The sequence below is a fragment of the Primulina huaijiensis genome, chromosome 15 (genome assembly GCF_012295235.1).
Source record: "Primulina huaijiensis isolate GDHJ02 chromosome 15, ASM1229523v2, whole genome shotgun sequence".
Classification (NCBI taxonomy): domain Eukaryota; kingdom Viridiplantae; phylum Streptophyta; class Magnoliopsida; order Lamiales; family Gesneriaceae; genus Primulina; species Primulina huaijiensis.
This window is the reverse complement of record NC_133320.1, coordinates 21,232,313-21,253,230: the sequence shown is the minus strand read 5'-3', so window position 1 is coordinate 21,253,230 and position 20,918 is coordinate 21,232,313. Positions and strand designations below refer to the sequence as shown.

At 35.7% G+C, this 20,918-nt stretch overlaps 1 protein-coding gene across 3 annotated transcripts; it reads left to right on the top strand.

The window, feature by feature from the left end:
• The first annotated feature begins 7,209 nt into the window (after positions 1 to 7,209).
• Positions 7,210 to 19,404, top strand: LOC140958926 (general transcription and DNA repair factor IIH subunit TFB1-1-like). 3 transcript variants are annotated; one of them, XM_073416533.1, is made up of 20 exons: positions 7,210 to 7,438; positions 8,938 to 9,016; positions 9,428 to 9,486; positions 9,611 to 9,674; positions 9,815 to 9,941; positions 10,827 to 10,902; positions 11,177 to 11,269; positions 12,273 to 12,317; positions 13,099 to 13,155; positions 15,395 to 15,550; positions 15,670 to 15,735; positions 16,047 to 16,170; positions 16,895 to 16,951; positions 17,037 to 17,164; positions 17,234 to 17,425; positions 17,538 to 17,651; positions 17,821 to 17,898; positions 18,350 to 18,397; positions 18,482 to 18,550; positions 19,220 to 19,404. In XM_073416533.1, the coding sequence occupies exons 1-20, from the start codon at positions 7,361 to 7,363 to the stop codon at positions 19,304 to 19,306; spliced, it is 1,797 nt and encodes a 598-aa protein (XP_073272634.1). In that variant the 5' UTR covers positions 7,210 to 7,360; the 3' UTR covers positions 19,307 to 19,404. The 3 variants fall into 3 exon arrangements, with proteins under 3 accessions (XP_073272634.1, XP_073272635.1, XP_073272636.1); XM_073416534.1 differs by having other exon boundaries at positions 17,821 to 17,902; positions 18,354 to 18,397; XM_073416535.1 differs by lacking the exons at positions 18,482 to 18,550; positions 19,220 to 19,404 and having other exon boundaries at positions 18,011 to 18,398.
• Positions 19,405 to 20,918: the final 1,514 nt, after the last annotated feature.

The window sequence follows — 20,918 nt, the reverse complement described above, 5'->3', positions numbered from 1 at the left end:
TTAAATATTATAACATAATTAAACCATGAATTTTAAAAATTATGCTACATAATTGCGATATCATAAAATTATGAATTACTTTGTGGTGTCGAAATTTAGGATAACAATTTATTTTTATTTTTTTGAGAGGAAAATAACATTTATTACTTCCGAATGTCACTAAGTACAATTTCTTGTAATTAAAAAGGAAAGCAGAAAAAATTTCAAGTAAAAAAACAAGAATATGATAAATAAAAGCGAGCAAAAGCCTATGAGATGTCGAATTGGCTTGTTTATGCACATGCTTGATCCCCATGAAGACATCCTCAGTTAACATAGAATGGAGGATATCAAAGGATCTTTCGTGCCAAAAGACTCAGACGATTCATTCACTGCTCTGATTGACTCCATTGAATCCGAGTAAACCCAAATATTTGAAATATGACAAAGTTTATATAGGATCATTCCATGCAAAACGACAATGAGCTCACCCTAACAATTGAGCTTAGATTACAAATGGTAGTTGCGGTAGCCACGATTTTCCAGAGCAGTCTTGTATTATCGCCCCAATCGAATAACAACCCTTATGGTCATCAAAACCTGCATCGATGTAGAGTTTAAACTGACTCATTGGAGGCGTGACCCATATGTCGACAAACATGTTAGGTGGCATTAAATGTGGGTTGAATTAAGCAGCTTTGAATTGTCAAATTTGATATTTGACGGAATTTTCAGACGACGCGTTTTATACGTGTCTTCACACTGACGGGGTATTTAGAGCTCCCTCCCCTCATTCTTGAATCATCTATTCATCGAGTTTTCTCTCATCTTATAACATTTGAGTACTTAGTTCTATAATATTTGTGAGGTGTTTGTCCTCCTGTATTAAGAGAGTGTGTGTTCTCTTTGGAAACACAGTGAGTGAGTTGAACACCATAAAATATTATAGTTGAATTTTTTTCATCTTGTCCGTGATTTTTACCCTAATAATCTTTAGGGGTTTTCCACGTAAATCTTGGTGTTCGATTTATTCTTTATTTTCATATTCATTATCTCAAATTGTCGTACGTGGGACCAACAAGTGGTATCAGAGCCTTGGTTTAAAATTTCTTAAAATTTTGAGTATGCTCTGTGGTTACAGCCTAGACTGATCTTTCACATCAGAAAAGATTTTTTTATTAAGACGAGATTATTTTGTCCAGTCTACTAAATTATTGTACACATAATGACGGACATGTACAAGATAACAAAGTTCAATAGAAGCAATTTTATGATGTGAAAAATAAAGATACAAGCAGTTTTAAGAAAGAAGAATTGCTTGGCTGCTATTGGAGATTGACCGGTGGAAATTACGGATGATGGAAGTGGAATGAGGTGAATGATAATGATGTTGACAATTTACAATTGGCTATAACAGACGAAGTATTGTCAAGTATCTCTAAGATAAAAATAGCAAAAGTTATCTGGGATACTCTGACAAAAATGTACGAGGTCATGTCACTACACAACATGATTTTCCTAAATAGAAGGCTTTATACTCTTCGGATGGTGGAATCCTCATCAATGACCAACCATATCAACACACTAAATATTCTATTTGCCCAACTCACTTCTATGGGGCCTAAAATAAAAGAAAACGAACGTGCGGAGCTTCTACTTCAAAGTCTACCAGATTCATATGATCAACTTATCATCAACATAACCAACAATATTCTTATGGGCTCTCTAAAATTCGACGATGTCTTAACTGCGGTTCTCGGAGAAGAAAGTCGGCGCAAGAATAATGAAGATAGGTTGATAACATCGAAGCAGACAGATGTTTTACCGATGATAAGAGGAAGATTTATGGACTGTGACTCCAGTGGGAGGCAAAGATGAGGTAGATTAAAGTCGAGAAGTAAGAATAAAATATTTACTTCTTTAAATGTGGGGTAAGGGACACTTCAAGAAAAAGTGTATGAATATCGAAAAAATTTCTCAAGGAAATGTGAATAGTATTCCAGGTAGTGGTGAAATATTATTTAGCGAAGCTGCAACAGTTGCAAAAAGACATACACAAATTTTGTGACACATGGATTGTGGATTCAGGAGCAACGTGGCACATGACGTCTCGGAGAGAATGGTTTAATCATTATGAACTAGTCTCAGGAGGATCTGTATACATGAGAAATGATCATGCCTTGGAAATCGCTGGGGTTAGTACTATCAAAATAAAAATGTTTGATGACACCATTCACACCATACAAGAGGTACGACATGTGAAGAGGCTGACGAAAAATATTTTGTCCTTGGGGCAATTGGATGATATCTGGCGCAAAATCCGTATCGAGAACGAGATCATGAAAATTGTGAAAGGTGCGCTTGTGTTTATGAAGGCATAAAAAGTTGCTACAAATCTGTATGTACTTTTGGGAGAAACACAGAAAGAGGCAGAACTAGCTGTTGCATCAATTGGTTCAGGAGAAGAATTAACAGTGTTATGACATAGAAATCTTGGACATATAACAGAACGATGATTGAAAATTCTCTCAGAACGGAAGCTGCTGCCTGGACTTACAAAAGTATCACTACCCTTTTGTGAGCATTGTGTTAACAGTAAACAACAAATATTAAAGTTTGACACTTCTACTGCTAGAAGCAAAAGCATACTGGAGCTGATTCATTCGGATGTTTGGCAAGCACCGGTTGTATCCCTAGGAGGAGCGAGATACTTTGTCTCGTTCATTGATGATTTACCTAGGAGATGTTGTGTGTATCAAATCAAGAAAAAATCAGATGTTTTCTAGATCTTCAAAGATTTCAAAGCACGGATTGAACTTGATTATGAAAAAAAATCAAGTATTTGAGGACTGACAATGGATGAGAATATACCAGTGAGATTTATTTTGTCAACATGATGGCATCAAAAGACAGTTCATGACGGCTTACACACCTCAACAGAATGGAGTGGCGTAGCGAATGAACAGAACCTTATTGGACAGAACAAGAGCTATGTTAAGGACTGCAGGTCTAGAAAAATCATTTTGATCGGAAGCAATCAAAACTGCTTGTTACATTATCAATCGTTCTCCTTCAGTGGCGATTGATCTGAAGATTCCGATGGAGATGTGGACCGAGAATCTGACAGATTATTCTCATTTGCATACATTTGGAAGTCATGTGTACGTTCTGTACAATGAATAAGAAAGATCGAAGTTGGATTCGAAATCCAGAAAATATATCTTCTTGGGATATGCTGATGGAGTTAAGGGATTTCGTTTGTGGGATCCTACTGTCCACAAGCTTGTCATCAACAGGGATGTTATTTTCGAAGAAGATAAAGTAACAGGAGACAAAGACACACTGAATTCAGAAACTACTATATTTCAAGTGGAAAATAAGACGGACGAAAGTCATATTTCTTGTGAAGTAGTACCAGAGCACGAAGAACAAGAACATGTTGAGTCTGAGGTTTCCATTATGAGACAGTCAACTCGAGACAGAAGACCGCCAGGTTGGCTTTCAGATTATGACATTAAAAGCAATATTGCATATTATCTATTATCCGAGGATGGTGAGCCGTCGAGTTTCCACAAGGTTACTCAAAGCTTGGATGTATCCTTGTTGATGATAGAAATGCAGGAAGAGTTGGAGGCATTAGACAAGAATAAAACTTGAAATCTTGTTACACTACCACAAGGAAAGAAAGTCATTGGTAACAGATGAGTCTATAAAATCAAGCATTTTTGCAATAACCAAATGGAGCGATGTTGTGCTAGATTGGTGGTAAAAGAGTATGCTCAGAAAAAAGACATTGACTTCAATGAGATATTTTCTCCTGTGGTTCAGCTTACAACAGTCAGAGTAGTGTTGACATTGTGTGAGGTGTTTGACCTACATCTAGAATAGCTAGATTTGAAAACTGCATTTCTTTATGGAGATCTTGAAGAAGAATACTCTTTATGCTTTAGCTAGAAGGTTATGCAGAAAAAAGCAAAGAGAACTTGGTTTGCAGATTGAACAAATCTCTATACGGTCTCAAATAGGCGTCGAGGTGTCGGTACAAGAGAATTGATTCCTATATCATGAGCCTTGGATACAACAGACTGAAAGCTGACCCTTGTACATATTTCAAGAGGTCTTGTGATTATTATATTATGTTGCTGTTGTATGTGGACGACATGTTGGTAGCAGGCCCCAACAAAAAACAGGTCCAAGGATTGAAGGCACAATTGGCTAGGGAATTTGATATGAAGGACTTGAGACCAGCAAACAAAATTTTAGGGATGCAAGTTTACCGAGACAGAAGTAACAAAAAGATTTGTCTTTTCCAGAAAAATTATTTGAAGAAAGTCTTGCAACGCTTCAACATGCAAGATAGTAAGTCAATATCGACCCCTCTTCCTGTTAACATCAAGTTATCCTCCGAGATGTGTCTTAGCAGTGAAGAAGAGAGGATGGAGATGTCTCGAGTACCATATGCATCAGCAGTGGGAAGTTTGATGTTCGCTATGATTTGTACAAGACCGGACATTGCTCAAGCAATGAGAGCAGTTAGTCGGTATATGACGAATCTTAGAAGAGAGCATTGGAGTACTGTTAAGATGATCCTTAGATACATTAAGGGTACCTCAAATGCTGCATTATGTTATGGAGAATCATTTTTTTCACTCAGTGGATATGTCGATTCAGAATATGCAAGAGATCCTGATAAGAGGAAATCTACTACTGGTTATGTGTTTACACATGCAGGGGGAGCAGTAAGTTGGATTTTAAAACTGCAAACAGTTGTGGCATTGTCTACAACGAAAGCAAAATATATGACAGCTACTCAAGCTTGCAAGGAAGCAATATTGATTAAAAGGTTATTGGAGGAGATCGAGCACAAACAAAATAATATTCATTTGTTTTGTGACAGTCAAAGTGCCTTGCGCATCGCAAGAAATCCAGCATTTCATTCCAGGACTGAACACATTGGAGTTCAATTTTATTTTGTTCGAGAAGTAATTGAAGAAGAAAGTGTGGATATGCAGAAAATCCATACAAAGGATAACATAGTTGATTTTTTGACCAAACCAGCGAACACTGATAAGTTTGAGTGGTGTAAATCCTCAAGTGGCCTAACGAAAATATAAGCAGCAGGGAATGACAAGATTGAAAATATGTGTGGAGATGTGTTTGATTCTCAATCAAATATCCAAATGGGACAATATGTTAGGTGGCATTAAATGTAAGTTGAATTAAGCAGCTTTGAATTGTCAAATTTGATATTTGACGAAATTTTCAGACGACGCGTTTTATACTTATCTTCACACTGACATGGTCCCCTCATTCTGAAATCATCTCTTCACCGAGTTTTCTCTCATCTTATAGCATTTGAGTGCTTAGTTCTATAATATTTGTGATGTGTTTGTTATCTTGTATTAAGAGAGTGTGTTCTCTTTAGAAATACAGTGATTGGGTTGTACACCGTAAAATATTATAGTGGAATTCTTTTCATATTGTCCGTGGTTTTTACCGTAATAATTTTTAGAGGTTTTCAACGTAAATCTTGGTGTCCAATTTATTTTTTATTTTCATATTTATTATCTCAAATTTCCACACGTGGGACCAACACCATTGAGATCTCAAATTTGTATATAAAATTATGATATGTTTAGGGGGGAATAATATTGCATTATTAAATTCTCCGATCAGAGAATGAACCAAATTTACATCAACTGGTTGGTTGAGTAAAATTAGATCGTGTTTTCTTCGACAAATCATCTTCGAGGAACTATTTATGTTCGAAAAAAATGTTTTGGAGTCTTCCTTAGATTGAGGTAATCATTAGGAAAGAGCTTGATCAAGATGGTTGATGGTCAAATCCATGAAACTCAAGATTCATCGCCTCTACGAATGGATAGAGGGTAGCCCAAGCTAAATTATAAAAAAAGAGATCCAATCGCTCAAAAATGAGAGTATATCCACTTTTTATTAGACCAAGTGAATTTGTAGCTTTTAAACATAAGATCTGTCAAATTACATGTGTCAATAATCTCCCAAAGCGAAAACATTTGACTATGAGGAGCGGCCATTTTTCATGATCAAACATGATTTCATTAAAATTGTCCCACAACAACCAATGAAGCAGGTTTAACTCATGCATAGAATAAAGACACACAAAAGTTCTCATGATTAATCACGAAGTGGAACATTTGCATTCCCATGGAATCCTATAAATAGCCAAGGATTCTGGGATTGAGATACAATACAATCAATATGACCACCCAAATAAGATTGAATATTGACTCCGACATTTGACTTCCGAAAGAACATAAGCCCAACACTACGATCTTGAGGTTCCACTGTAAAACGACCCTCAAACTTCAGTTAATGTTTCCAGAGGTCGTATTGAGAAGCTTTAGTTTTGGTTTCACAAAGAAATAAAATATCTGGGCGTCTTTCGGTTATTAATCATCGTAATTCACAGAACGCACGGGGTTCCCAAGCCCCCTAGAATTCCAATAGAGACAACTCATGATGATCGATGGGGTTGCTCAACAGCCTTCGTCGTTACATTTTTAAAGAGCTCGATGTTTTTTGCTGCCAGCTGCCCCGCCTCAAGAGAATTATCTGGTGAAGATCCTGCATAATGTTTTTTTTTCTTAAACACTGGCATGCCCAACTCATGAGGATGAAGAGATGTCTTCCCTGGATCACGAGCTAATCACTTCCAGTTAGTTTTTTAGGTATTCCAGACCGTTTAAGAATCTCGCTTTGATCAGAACCCATAGCCGCAGAACTGATAATTGCGACAAGGACATTGAAGGTAGGTAAAGTACCATCTACCATAGCATTCAGGCTTCTAGCTAGTGGTACCACTTCAGTGTGACTTGGTACTACGGCTGTCAAAGCGGCTAAGGCCCGATTTTGGGTGTGTCAAAACTTGCACATTTATTTATGTCACTTCACGGGAAAATATTTTTACAGTTTAGTGGTATATGAGGAAGAGCTATGCTCATAAGCATCTGATGAACTGTGAGAAGATATTTAAATGTTTATAAATTTAATCTAATTAATTATATCAGTAATTATTTAAAATTAAAATTTGTAATAAGGTAAAATTGAAATTTTGATCACGTAACTTTGTAAATTTAATTATTTATTTTGTAAATTTTAAGTGTTAATTCGTTATCTCTATTGTTTCGACAATTTTAATATTTTTTTATATGACATTAATGTATGTCGATGTCTATGATGTCACATCTCGCGACGCCGTGCCTTCATGGATCCTCCACGGCTCATTAACGCTATCGAAAACCTAATCCTCTGCGGTACAACTTTCAATCGGCAAATGTTGTAGATATCCGTTCGTTGGTTGAATCATTGTCGCCGCCGTTGGATTGGATGCTTCCCTGTGATGGATTCGGAGGTGATGAAACGTGCTAAGTACAAGTCTTCTGTCAAGGACCCCGGTGTTCCTGGCGTTCTCAAATTGGTGATGAACCCTTACTTTAATTTTCCATGTTTTATCTGATGTCTGGTTACAATAGTACTCGTATTCGATTTTGAGTTCTGCTGTTTTATCAAATCAATGGTCTGTATGTAATGGGTGACGAGTGACACCAACGACAGTTTCTCGCCACATTTCACGAAGCTTTCTTTCTTACCATTTGTTGCGAGTTACACGATGAAGATCAAGTAAATGCATTTGGTACAATGAGTATACTTGGTTGGTATCGCGTGTTTAAACTATTGTTATTCTTCTAAATGGGAGAAATTGATAGGCCGAACATTCGTCCTAAAATGAGTCCTTTCTTCATCATTATATCCCTTCTTTCAAATCTTCTTGAGGCTTTGTCTCCTCAGACTGTTGTGGCTTTTAATTAAAATTCTGAATTTAAATTTCCGGTCTCAACATATTAATTGGTAATAATCGGTGGTCTCACTGAGGAATTCACCAAATTAAATCTATAAGTTGGGCAAAAATTTCTTCAAAAAATTTAGTGAATTGAGCTAAATCAACAATTTGGATATGCTATCGGAAATTTGCAAATTGAGGAAAAAAAATTGATGGAGGTTATTGATGTTCTATCTATTTTACTGTCTATGATTGCAATTAAACTCTTAGAAAAATTATGGTAGCCAAACCAGATTCTATCCCGAAGTTTTCTAGAAACTATGGATGCTCATGACTATTCGAAAGTGGAACTTTCTAATGAAAGAGCGCAAACTGAAACTAAATGTTTTCTGCATTGTATAGCATCACCAGCTTGTGCCACACAGACTCATTAATTGGTCAAGTGCTATTTTAAGTGACACTTCAAGGTGAAACCATCATGTGTAGCACTGTAGCTCTAGCACATCATAGAGGCCACAGTCAAGACCCCATCATAGCAAATTGGTGCCATCGTAGAATCCATGGAGGCAAAAACAACACTTTGTGGTTGTGTTTGGTCAATTGTTGTCTGGATAGATAGATAGATATATAGATAGAAAGAGATAGAGATAGAGAGATAGGGAGGGTAGGGAGGGAGAGAGAGTGCACATGTGATGATAAATTTCTTATTAAACAAAGCAGGAAATATTCTGAAACTTTGGCATCACTTAGATAGCGAAAGAATTGTACCATCTCCTTCCGACCTTCAAGGTCGTTTTCAAGGGAGAAAAGAATGTCATTACACAAAACGAAGATGTAAAATAGGGAGAAAAATCTCCCCAAATGTGGCTTGTATCTTTGTATTTCCCTTGTTCATGGCTTCCAAAGGCATCAAAAGTGCCTAAACATTTATTACAAATTCTTCAATTACTAAATTTGCAGTTGCAACTTGCAACTCAATGGGTACTAACCTGTTCAAAACTACTTTTTATTCCGAATGGCTTTTATATAGCTATTGTCATATCTGAGCAGTTTTGATAATGCATCAAATATTGAATCCTTATAAAGTTCTTATGTCTTATGGTGTCAATATTCTTATTTTCTGTGTTTGTTTCCAGACTATGGAAAGGTTTATGTTTATGCCCAGTGATCCAAAATCATCTGCAAGGCTGAATGTGGAATTTGGGATGATTAAAGGTAATATCTAATCAATTTCCCTTTCTGTTTGGACCCCTAGATAGTTTCTTCTGAATTATGGTTTTGAGTTTTGTTATAATGCTCTGGTAAATCATCCTCATGTAGTGGAAAAAATAATGAAGAATGAATAATCAAAGATCCTTATGTTTGGTTGAAAGATTTCTTGTAGATTTGAGTTATTTGTTCCAGTCCATGGTATTGAAAGTAATTTCAAATCTATAGATCGCGTTCCGTCCTTTTAAAAGAAAAACGTGAATCATCTTTAAACCATGTTAAAAAAACTAAAAAGTACAAATGGATTGAAAATCCATTCTCTCCAACTTAATTGTGCATCCATTGTCTCGTTTTCCATTATTGAAGTGCAACAATGCCCCTGAGGTGCCTTTAATTATCTCCATTTGCAAGTTGCAGGACACAAATTTACCAAGGAGGGTGCTAAGCAGGCCCTACTGAATCTTACTCAGGACCAGGTTTGTTATAATTTAAATATCCGATTCCATTTGAGAATCTTATTTAGTACCTTTGCAGACTGAAATGTTACCTTCAACCTTGGTTTTTATCTAATTAACAAGCACACCATTTGTGTTGTTTCAGGGTGGAAATTATATTCTTGAGTTTGATAATTTTCCGGATCGTGATGTATGTCGGGACTTTGTCGGTGAGTTACAATCGTGGTTGAATGTGTTAAAGGGACTTACATCTGAATTACTCTGTTAAGGAGTATGGCATTCATATATCCGATGATTGTCAAGCAAGCCTATGAACCTGACACATTAGTAATTGCTTACTTATGTGCAGCCACTGCCATTGCATTTCACAGTGAAGCTGGAGGAGTGACCTCTGATAAGTCCGCGGCACCAGTTGGTACTGAACAACTTAGCACATCAGAAATGGAGTGTCGAATTAAGCTACTTCAGGAAAACAGGTGAACACATTTTTAGACAATTTAATAAGATCATTGGCATTGACATTATCTGACAAGACAAACATTTTGGTTTATTTGGTTCTTAACATATATATCTTTGAGATCAAGCATGATTTCACTTAGATCCACTTATCCAAAAAACCACCCATGAATGACTTGACATCTAAAAGATATGATTGATTGAACTTTCAATTGGTTCCTCTGGGCAATATACTATAACTTTATCTCCTCTTCGTACCAACAGAACTGATGAAGGTATAATTCTAATGAATTAAAGTGAATAGTCATATAGTAATAGTGCAGGGGGGTGGTTGACTGCATTCATTCTGGTATATAGAGTCTGTTTTATTTGGTACATTTTGTCCCTTGCACTGCTTTCTACCTGATTTTTTGTTTCATTCTTTTATATCTGAGTTGTATAAATATGATGTTGTATTTAGCTGGATGATTAAAGTCTAAATAAGGACTTGTCTAGATACCTTCTTTTTTCACTTTGGAAACAGCTTTTTGCCTTGTATATGGGAAGTTGTGGGCTTATAGATGCTTGCCCAATAAATAGGTGATTTATATTTCATTCCATCATATTCAAAATGTTAGCTTTGATGCTCATGAACCATTTGAAATTAATAACAGATATATTGTTTTTGCAATTTTACAGCCATTTCATCATAATGTTTTCATATTTAAAGTAAATCTTAGGTTGGCATATTTGTGGTTATGATTTAATATAGGTTATTAGTGGTATCCTACAATTTTGGCCACGCCTATTTATCATACAATGCGAACAAAAGAGGGTTGTTATCCTTCTTGATGACTTTTGCTGTTTATATTTGATAGTCTGACTGGACCTATTTAATTTAAAACACTAACAAGTGTGAGTGGCAGCGAATTACAGAGACTTCACAAACAATTTGTTATTGGAGGTATCTTGACGGAAGCTGAATTCTGGGCGACTAGGAAGGTTCGCTACTGGAATTTGAAGTCATTTTTAATATTTATGAGAAATAAATAGAGATGAAAAGGAAATGTGTAATTTTCCTTTGTTTTATTTTTTTCTTCTGGCTCTCAAAATCTCAAGGTGTTTAGGACTTTTTTTTCCCATTCCAAATTGGTTTTATGGAAGGTCACTTGTATTCTCTTGAAATAAGTTTGGTGGAGGTGATATTTAGCTGGTTTCGAGGAGCTATTGGTGGAACATCGATAATCAACATTTATTGTTTACCTGTTGAGAACAGAAATTGCTGGAGCAGAATGACAATAGACGGCCAAAGCAGTGGGTTGCTTTAAAAAATGAAATGTGGACTGTAAAACCATTATCTGATGGTCAGGTACTTACTAGCTCCTTCACCACTCTTATGCTTATGTGCATGTTTGAGTATGCATTTTTATGCGTAAATAGGGTTGTCCATATCATATGATGTACTTGTTTTATGTAATCAAAAGTGGATTTGCTGAGTCCAATTGAATCTTGTCATCCAAATGTTGGCCCTTAATATGATTGGATTGTAGGTTGTGCTGGTTGGTTCACACTCGATATTGTGGCCCTTTAAGCGCAACATGCATAAGCCATTTTAATGCTCTATCACAGAGGATTGATATGATATGACATGACCCATTCACATTTTTATGCTTTTTTTATTTTTAACTTTTTAGGTTCATTCACACCCATATCCTCTCCCAGATAGAACCATCTTACACCCTGAAAACCAGAAAACTGGTGATTTAAAATAAATGGAAAAAGAAAGGGAGTTTGGCTGAAACTATAGAGAGATAGTTATGCATTTTACATTCTCAGGCCAATCATTTCTTCTTCCGGCATTGTTTTAGTCTTCTTGATGGGTATTAGATGCTAATGTTAATGGAACATTGACATGGGAAGATTTGGTGGTCCATCATTTTCATGAGTAGAAAAGTGCTGATGCTGGATGGCCGTGGGTGGTGGGGATAGTGGTGAAGTTGGAAGTTGAAAGTTGAAACTTTATTTGCTACATATATGGTATCACCCCATTGTGACAATTAATATTTGCTTTGATGGATCTGAATTATTATAAGAGATAGTTGTTTTTGGATGATCATTGACGGTATTTGTTTTGTTTTTGTCTGCAAAAATAAATATTGATGCAGCATATGAATTTGCATGCGTGCTTGTGTATATATATATATTTTTGAAAACTTGTTAGAACTGGCACAAACTAAAGGCTACTCAGTCTTTCTGAACCTAGGTTTTACTGCACATGTTAAGTCATAAGTGTGAACCCTGACAAGTTTCTGTAGTATTCCATTATTTCGATATGGACCTTTCAGTCTCAATTTTAATTGTTGTGTTTTCAGTCAAACAGAGTTACATTTAACCTGACACCAGAAATCATCCATCAGGTATGTTTCCTTCTTTCTTCCAGTTTTTTTTTGTTTGTGTAGCAGCAGTAAGCGAAAAGATGCCTCATCCAGATAGTGTGCTCCAAGTTAAGTTCCTAGACCATTGGCAACAACTGAAGTACCTTAATTCAACTCACTTGCTAGTGTTGAAATTTTTGGAGGAAAGACAATCTTAAATGGGCTACGATTGATATGGCCTTGTGTGATGCCATTATACTAAGGACAGGACTCAGGAGCGTAACTGAATGATAAAATCATGAAAAAGATATCCTTTAAGATTCTTTAGAATGAACATCAAGTGATAAGTTTGTTTTTAAGTTTATGCCGCTCAGAAAATTCTTTCAATATTCAAATTTAAGCAACGGTTTTTAGAAGAGACATATCTAAGATATTGAATTTATAATGACCATTTTTCTTTGGGATGATGATAATATGATTTAACAATTAGTTCATAAAATCTGACAAATCTATGAGGTTTACAGGATGCATAACCTTTCGGTTTTGTCATTTAATAAGCTTACTAATCAGTAAACACCTTGTGTTGTCAACTCTTCTTCGGTTATATAAAACTTTGGATTTTGAGTGAAATAGTTGAAACAAGTCACTGACTGATGTGTAACAGGAGAAGACAAAAGTTGAAAATATAGTTTTCTTTTATTTGCCTCTTTCTTTGTTTTGCTGTTTGTCACAAGTAAATTATAACTATGTTGAATGCTTGACATATTTTTCACATACGCATCTGTGCTCTTTTTTAACATATGGATTCTGAATTTTTATTCAGATATTCGCCGAGAAACCAGCTGTTCGCCAAGCATATTTGAATTTTGTCCCGAGCAAGGTTAGAATACCTTGAAACTTCTGAATATATTTTGAGATGTTTCTGTTTGCTAAATATTTTCTTGCGGTTCTTCTTAACTGACTTCTTCCTTGCACTCGTTGGTACACTAGTAAACTTTATGGTTGATGTGACGTTCTTCGCATGCCCTGTTGTAATTTTCAGTGGGTTTCCTGAACTTTTGGTGCTTCATTCATGGTTCTTTTACCTGGATCTAGATGTATTTTGAGATATTGAGTGTTATTTTAGTTCTTCAATTTTTTTAAATCATCTTTTAGAGGTCTAGCTTGTACCAGCGCATGATGTGTTTTCTAGTGTTAAGAGTTGCTACTCTTAGGTTCTTTTGTTTGATGGGTTGCATCATGTTGAAATTCTTATATTGTTATCGATTAGTTCCATAAGGTTCATATTCTTTATCCAGTTTTGTCACCTCACTTCGGTATTAAAGAACATTGTAGCTGTAGCAATTGGTCCAATTTCTGGGATCTGACACACCAAACATCATGGCAATCACACGTGCGTGCAGAAGCGAGCCTAGGACTGTTAGGATGGTGATGTGTTTAGACGAATGTGATAAAAATAACTCAAGGAAAGTTTTTTTTCCATGAGGATAAATTGGATTCAATTGGAAAATCATTGGGAGCTGTGGATGATTTGAAGAAGCTAGTGGAACTACCCTTATATCCATAGGTCGAAGACCAAAATCAGAAGCCTGTGATGAAGGGTTTGAGGAGCTGAAACAAGCAATGCAATGAATCTAATTATCTGGTTTTGATGGTTATGATCCAATCGAGTGGATTTCCAAGGCTTAACAATGTCTTGATATTAATGAAGCACCCTCATATTATAAGGTGTGACTTGATATATTTGTATCTTTGGCGCCACCCTTGCTTACATTTCTACGGGTGAAGGAGATTCCTGTGTTTGGGCTGGCAATAGTGGAGGAGCTGATAAGAAGATATGGTTGGGGGAATAGCTACAAATCCTTGTGAGCAGCTTGCTTCTCTTAAACAAGATCAAAGGTCAGTTTGAACAATTTGAGTATCCCTAAGCTAGAGTGATGGAGATTAAGTGGAATAATAACGGGGCTGCTTCTTTAATTGTTTACGAAATGACATGAGGAGGGTCAGTAGCCAAGACCCAGTTACATTAAAGAATAATGTAGTTGATGAGGGATGCAGAGGATGAAAATACCATAGAGACGGACCACACGTCAACTCTAGTTGCTTATTGTTTGGGCTCAGAATCAACAATTGGGGCAAATCACTAAGCCCAACCGTTATTTGATAGTAATCTAATGCAATTTATGAGAGAGGGACATACCTTCGTGAAGGCGGTCGAGGCTGGGGGAATAAATCCACCCCTTTGCCCAATAGTTCATGGTCAGGGCTGGTAGTGAACCATCGGCAAATGCTCACTGTGGTAAATGCCTGGAAAATAATCCAACAGATGGTCAAGCTGTTATCCATCAAGAGTTTTTACGTACAAAAGAAAAGGTTTTTATTTTTATTTTTATTTTTATGTAGATAGCTTTACAAATCTTCACATCGATGCCCTCATAACTCACTGTGTAAAAAGAAGAGGATGAAGGGGATTGAGAGGTGAATTTCAATACTGAGGAAAGCCGAGAGTAGGTATTTAGGAGAAAACAAGCGGAGAGAGATTTTGGACCCAGGTTTTAGGAAATCATACTATATTTTGAAAATTTCTATGATTTTATTTCTTATAATAAACTTTATTTGTCACGGTTATTACTTTTTACCCAAAGTTAGATTGTGATCTCTCTAGCCTTTTGACTTTGACGATCTTTATATTTTGTAGAACCTATAGAAAGATGATTGAGCATCTACTGAGTTCAGGTTCTTAAATAGTAATAATATTTAACATGTGCAGTATCTGTTAATGCTTCAAAGTATTTTCATTTTTGGGTTGTGCTATTTAAGGGTTCTTTCCAAAGAATCAGTTAATGACTTTGTGATATTTTCTCTAGTTATATGGCATATGGACAGAAACTAAAAATTGTCATTGTTCTGAAAGTAATTTATGTGTCTGATATTTCGTGGTTAAAACACTGCTATCCTCTTCAAAATGCTGCCTAGGCAAATGATAAGTGGTTTGTATAGTAAGAATCTTTACTTTTCCTTTTGCAAAAGCCTTGAGGATATAGTGTGGTTCAAGTGTTTGTATGTATTGCTATAACCACGAAAGTCACTAGAAAATGAATTTTACTATTTTATTCCAGATGACTGAGAAAGAGTTCTGGACCAAATATTCAAGAGCAGAATATTTTCACAGCACAAGAAATGTGGTTGCTGCTGCAGCAGAGGCTGCTTTAGATGAGGAGCTTGCTGTTTTTCTGAAGCAAGACAAGATGTTGGCCGATGAAGCTCGCAGAAAGGTCATTTTAATGAGTTAGTTTATTTTTTATTATGCTTTAATAGACATTCTCATGCAGCATCTTGTTTCTTCGGTGATTGTCTTTCGCTCATTTTGGTGGCAATTTTACTCAATTTTCAGATCAGGCGTGTCGATCCAACTGTGGACATGGAAGCTGATAAGGGCGATGACTACATACATATCCCGGTACAATTGTGGCACCGATAATCTGCAATCTTATTCTTATTACTTGAAATTGTCCGTGGACGTTTTTTCCAAATAGAGGCTTTCTTTGACCCACTTTGCATTTAATATGTTGTTTTTAAAAAGATCAATACTTTTAAGAATAAGTTGTTTGTGTCAACGACATCAGGATTTCCTTGATATTTAGTTTCTCTATGTATTTATTATTCTCTCTAAGCATTTTTCCTGTATAACTGCATGTTGGTATTCATGGCATGTTACAGTTTGATCGATGAATTCATTATGCTCACTAAACGTACTCCATAAAAGTGTAGGATCGTGGTCTACTTAATGATGACACCAAGGATGTTTTTGATGCTCAATATGAGCCATATCGAAGATCTTTCTCACAAAATCTCAACCAACATGCAACTGTTGTTCTTCAAGGAAGAGTTGTAGGTTGGTTTTTCAGAGCCTTCTAATGCTTATTTATCAATAAGTAAGGCTTTCTGCTTTTTGGAAGTGAAGATTTTCAATGCAACTTGAAGTTCTTAAATAATTTTCTGGTCCGTGAGAGTATGGCCTTATTTGTTGCTTTTGGTACCTGTTAGAAGCTGGGGTTACTATTTCAGCAGTCCGGAAATTGTAGGGAGTCTAGAGACATCATGACATGTTTTGTTTGTGCAGATCCCGTAGGTGTTGAACCTAATGCTTTAATAAGGGTTAGCTCTATTTTATGAGATGTAGATGTTGTCTGTTGATGGCAAGACTATTGTTATTTATCCAAGTCTTACCCTTGGAGAATCTAGAGCTTTTTCTGTAGTGTTGTTGAATGGTGAGTGAATGTGTTTGTGTATACGAGAGCATGTGCTTGTGTTAGCCTGCTTTGCAGCATCTCATTGTCTGCTATAACTCATTTAATAGGGTGCTTATTCATATAATTGTAATCAAATTTTGTTTTATATCCATTAACAACTTCAGGTTTGGTTTTGTTGCAAATTCTGCTACTCATATGTTGTTTATTCATTTTATATTGCAGCCACCGATATAAGAAGCCAAAGCAGTTTGTTTATTATCCGATAAAATTACTTCATCGTGTTTAGATCTTACTTTGTACCATTGCTGAAATATAGGACAGCCTGACTTTTTTCTTTTTTTTTTTGTTTGAACAATCTGATAATAGATGTTGGTCTAGGAGACGCAAGGTCTGTTGCTGAAGCCCTCATCAGGACAAAACAAGGTTGCTATTGCCAATTCGAGGGTTTCTTAGTTTCCATTTTAATATGCTGACAAGTATGCTCGTTGACTTGTAACTGTATTTGCAGTTGAATTGGCTAATGACTTATCTGATAGCAATTTGGATCGAGAACGCTCAGACAGGATTTCTCGAATGACCGAGATTGAGGATCTTTGGGGGCCTCAAGACCCTTCAGTTGCACCCCTATGCATAAAGGTTTGACCTGTTTTTTGGGAATTGCATTAGAAACTTATTATTTTCTAATTTCTTGATTTCTTTATACAGGATCCTCGGGATTACTTTGAATTTCAACATGCTAATGCCCTAGAACCATTGGGGGATGCAAGTTCAGGTGCATATACAGTATTACGTAGTGTCCGGTCCAGTGAAGCCTATGATTCCTTAAGGGAACTCATATCTGATGTTAGAGGCAGAGGTCTGAAAGAACCATTAATGAATCCGGAAGTCTCTTTCAAGGTACTTTTGTGCATGAACACTTTTTGACGTGGTTCATGAAGAGGGAGAGGCTTGCATACTTTACCGATGGCTGATGCTTCTAAATTTTACTGCTCTGCGTTGTTGTGTATAGGTCCTTAATGTGTTGACCCAGAACATCTCTAGCACCAAGTTTAATATTGGAAAGAACCCTCATGAAAGTGTTTTGGATGGCTTGCCAAAAGTTCTTAAAGACGAACTTTTACATGTAAGCCCTGACCCAAACTTATACTTAAAAATTAAATGGTTACATGCAAAATGTTTCAATTATGACATTAGTATATATATTTTTATATCAATTGAATAAAAACTTATTTTGTGGCAATTGGTGTATATCAATCCTTGGTGATGTCCGAGTAAAAGAATTTTTTTTTCAGCACTGGACGTCTATCCAGGAATTATTGAAGCACTTTTGGTCGTCGTACCCAGTAACAACGAAGTACCTTTATGTGAAGGTTAGTGTTCTCACGTTTGAAATCCTTGTTGTATGTGCCATCATTGAATTCTTTATAGCTAGTCTAACAAAGTATTGCAACATGTCCTGACACGAAAAATTTGTTATCTTAGCTACGATGAGCTTCTCCTTCTCTTTTCATCAGCTGGCTGCCACATAATCAGCATAATGTTTTAGGCAAATAATTAGTGGTGCTAGGAACTTTTGGCTGAGGGAGTAGTATTTTGCCTGGGAAGAGGGTAGGGATTTCCCCTGGTTTTGTATGCTCCGACTGTTGAAACCAAAAGAGAGTTATAACGGGTTGAGCCTCGGCGTAACTTTGAACCTCATGAAACTAAGGGTGTGCAATATAGTTTTACAGTTGTTTCTTTGATCTCATTCCTTCAATTTAGATTTAGATGAAATTGTAGTGAAAGACGATGTTTGTTATTCCATTGTCATTCCTTCATCAGGTAGCTAGATTGAAAGATGCAATGTCACAAGTGTATCCAAAGCTACAGGTACCTTCAGTTATTTTAGATGTGTTGACTTCTCGATGCATTCTGCATTGCCTTTATGACTGTTAAAATTTCATCTGGTAGCAGGAAATTAAGGTATCTGTTCAATCGGATTTCAGGCATCAAGTTTCACTTCTCGTTCAGCCAATGCAACAGGTATAGTACTATCTCCCCAATGAGGTTTCATTAAGATTTTCGTGCATAGAGTACAACTTTTGCAAGAGTAGTGAGCTAATTGAAATAAAATGTATTGGGGGAATCAATCTCCGACTCCATTCTCTTTTATTTTTTGTATTTTGTGGTTCGATGTGGATAGATGAAGATCTGAGAAACTGGTTTCAAAATATGAAAAAAATTGAAATATCTGATGAACTTATAACTTGAGGATGCTATCGAGCAGTTGATAAAGGGGAAGAAGCCCTCCGATGTGTTTGTCACAGCAAAACTCAAACAAATTTAAAAACCACGAGTCATGAAGGAACTTGCAATAGGATTGTAACTTTTTTCCACTACTTCTGGAGTAACCTTTATACCTTCATCGTTTCCCTCCTTCTCAGATGATGATATATATATCTATGTGCTCAGTACTCTAGTTAAGAATCAATAAATGCCATCATTTTTTCATTCAAGTCGTGACTATGAGTTCCATACTATCCCTTGCATTAAAAACACTTAACACGTGATAAGAGAGAAGATGAAAAACACATCCGAGGCTCTGTGATATCTGCTTTACTTGCAATTTCTGAAATCTCGTTCTAAGCATTTAATGCCTGCATTGCTGTGTCTCTCGGTTGACTCCAATTTATGTGCAACTTGTTGGTTCAGGCTCTAGATGCTGCCTTGACACATTATGAAGCTGATGTTCAGAGGAGACTTGCTAGGAGTGGAGAAAGACCTAATGGGATCGTGTAGTAGCAATTTTAATCTTGCCATTATCAGCTTTGGGATTGCATACGTACATTGTACATTCTACAAAATTTTGTCAACTTTGTTCCTGACCAGGAAGAGTATCTCCATCTTTTTTTTCCCAAATTCTTAGGTATGCGAACGTTGGACATAAATTTTTTAAAAGATTGAACACCATATGTGTTTATACATGTTTCCCTGTGTTGATTTGGGAAATATCAATTATCAAGTGGTGTGTGATGTAGTGTACTCTCTCCAGATTAAAGAAAAGGACATCTTGGAGAACAAATGTTAGAAAAAAATCATAAAATTTACTGTCAATGCACGGGTAATTTTCATTTTTCTACTCTTTAATAGGAAAAAAAGCATTCTACTTTAAATTGAGGATCCTTTTCGTAAAAAGTAATTTGTCACGGACTCAATCTTAAACCAAGAGTTTGTTTCAAGGTCCAAAGGGAATTTTTTTTGTAATATTCTGACTCATTCATAAAAATCACATCAATGATTAAAATATTTATAGCTTCTACATTAATAAAAAGCTGTGCTGCAGCTACAATATAGAATAAAGATATAATGATAAGTAAATTGACCTTCAACTATTTTTAATTGTCCAAAATGTCTAACTTAAATCGTAATCGTTGCGTGATAAAATTTAATTTACTTTGGCATTTTTCCAAAATATACTTCTAATCAAAACGATAATGTTACTTAACTGTCGATATAGGAATACTATTTAAATACATTTTCATTTGTATAATTTAAATTAAAAAAATTGGAAGCCAGCAATATTTATTTAATTGAAGAACGCTTCCTTGCACTTACAAGTTTCGAATAACTAAAATATCAGAAAGGAATTTCTTAATGATAAATTTTTATATAAAATTTACAATTTAACTATTCGATATTCACATACCTTATTTCGGTCAAAAACCTTCTGATTGTGTTATCATCACAAGAAATTTAAAAGAAAAAAGAAAAAATCTCTCTGAGACATTAGATTTGTTGTCTCACTAGTTTTCGTTTTTACTTCTTTTGTGGGTAAAAAGTTTTTTGAATTTGACGGAACATTTTTTGGGGAAAAAGTGAAATCTTTGAAATACGAAAAGTCATTTTAATTAATCTTTTTTTTTCGGAATAGTAGTTATTCATCCTTATTTTAATGTACTCTACTAGGAAAATCTTTGAAATCTTAATAAAAATACATGAGATATTTTTTTTGCCTCTAAACGAACATCAAAAGAAAGACCCAAAAATCACTCTTTTCCGACTACCGAAAAAAACTTCGACGATTTGAAACTTCTGCATCTAAATTTGAACCTGAGAATCTGCCAAAACAACTTTGAACGCACAAAAGACCATTTTTGAAGTAATATATATATAATTTATTATTATTATGGTACTCTATACCTTCCTCGCTCGCAGTTCCATGCCAGTACCCAACAACTGAATAAAGTGACCTATATCTAAATGACAAATCAGAAAACTACAACATCCCATACTAGTTCACATTGATAATGTACTTAGGAAGATTCAAGCGTTCGTTCTTAGACTTTTGAAATAATATGAATCTCCTGAAAATGCACGGTAAACTTGTACGGCGTTTTTCATAGTGATAAAA

Excerpts from the sequence above, each read along its gene's own strand:
- LOC140958926 (XM_073416533.1), top strand. The coding sequence starts at position 7,361 with ATGGATTCGGAGGTGATGAAACGTGCTAAGTACAAGTCTTCTGTCAAG. Across the intron at positions 9,017-9,427 it reads GGAATTTGGGATGATTAAAG|GACACAAATTTACCAAGGAG; the intron begins GTAATATCTAAT and ends TGCAAGTTGCAG. Across the intron at positions 16,952-17,036 it reads CCTCATCAGGACAAAACAAG|TTGAATTGGCTAATGACTTA; the intron begins GTTGCTATTGCC and ends CTGTATTTGCAG.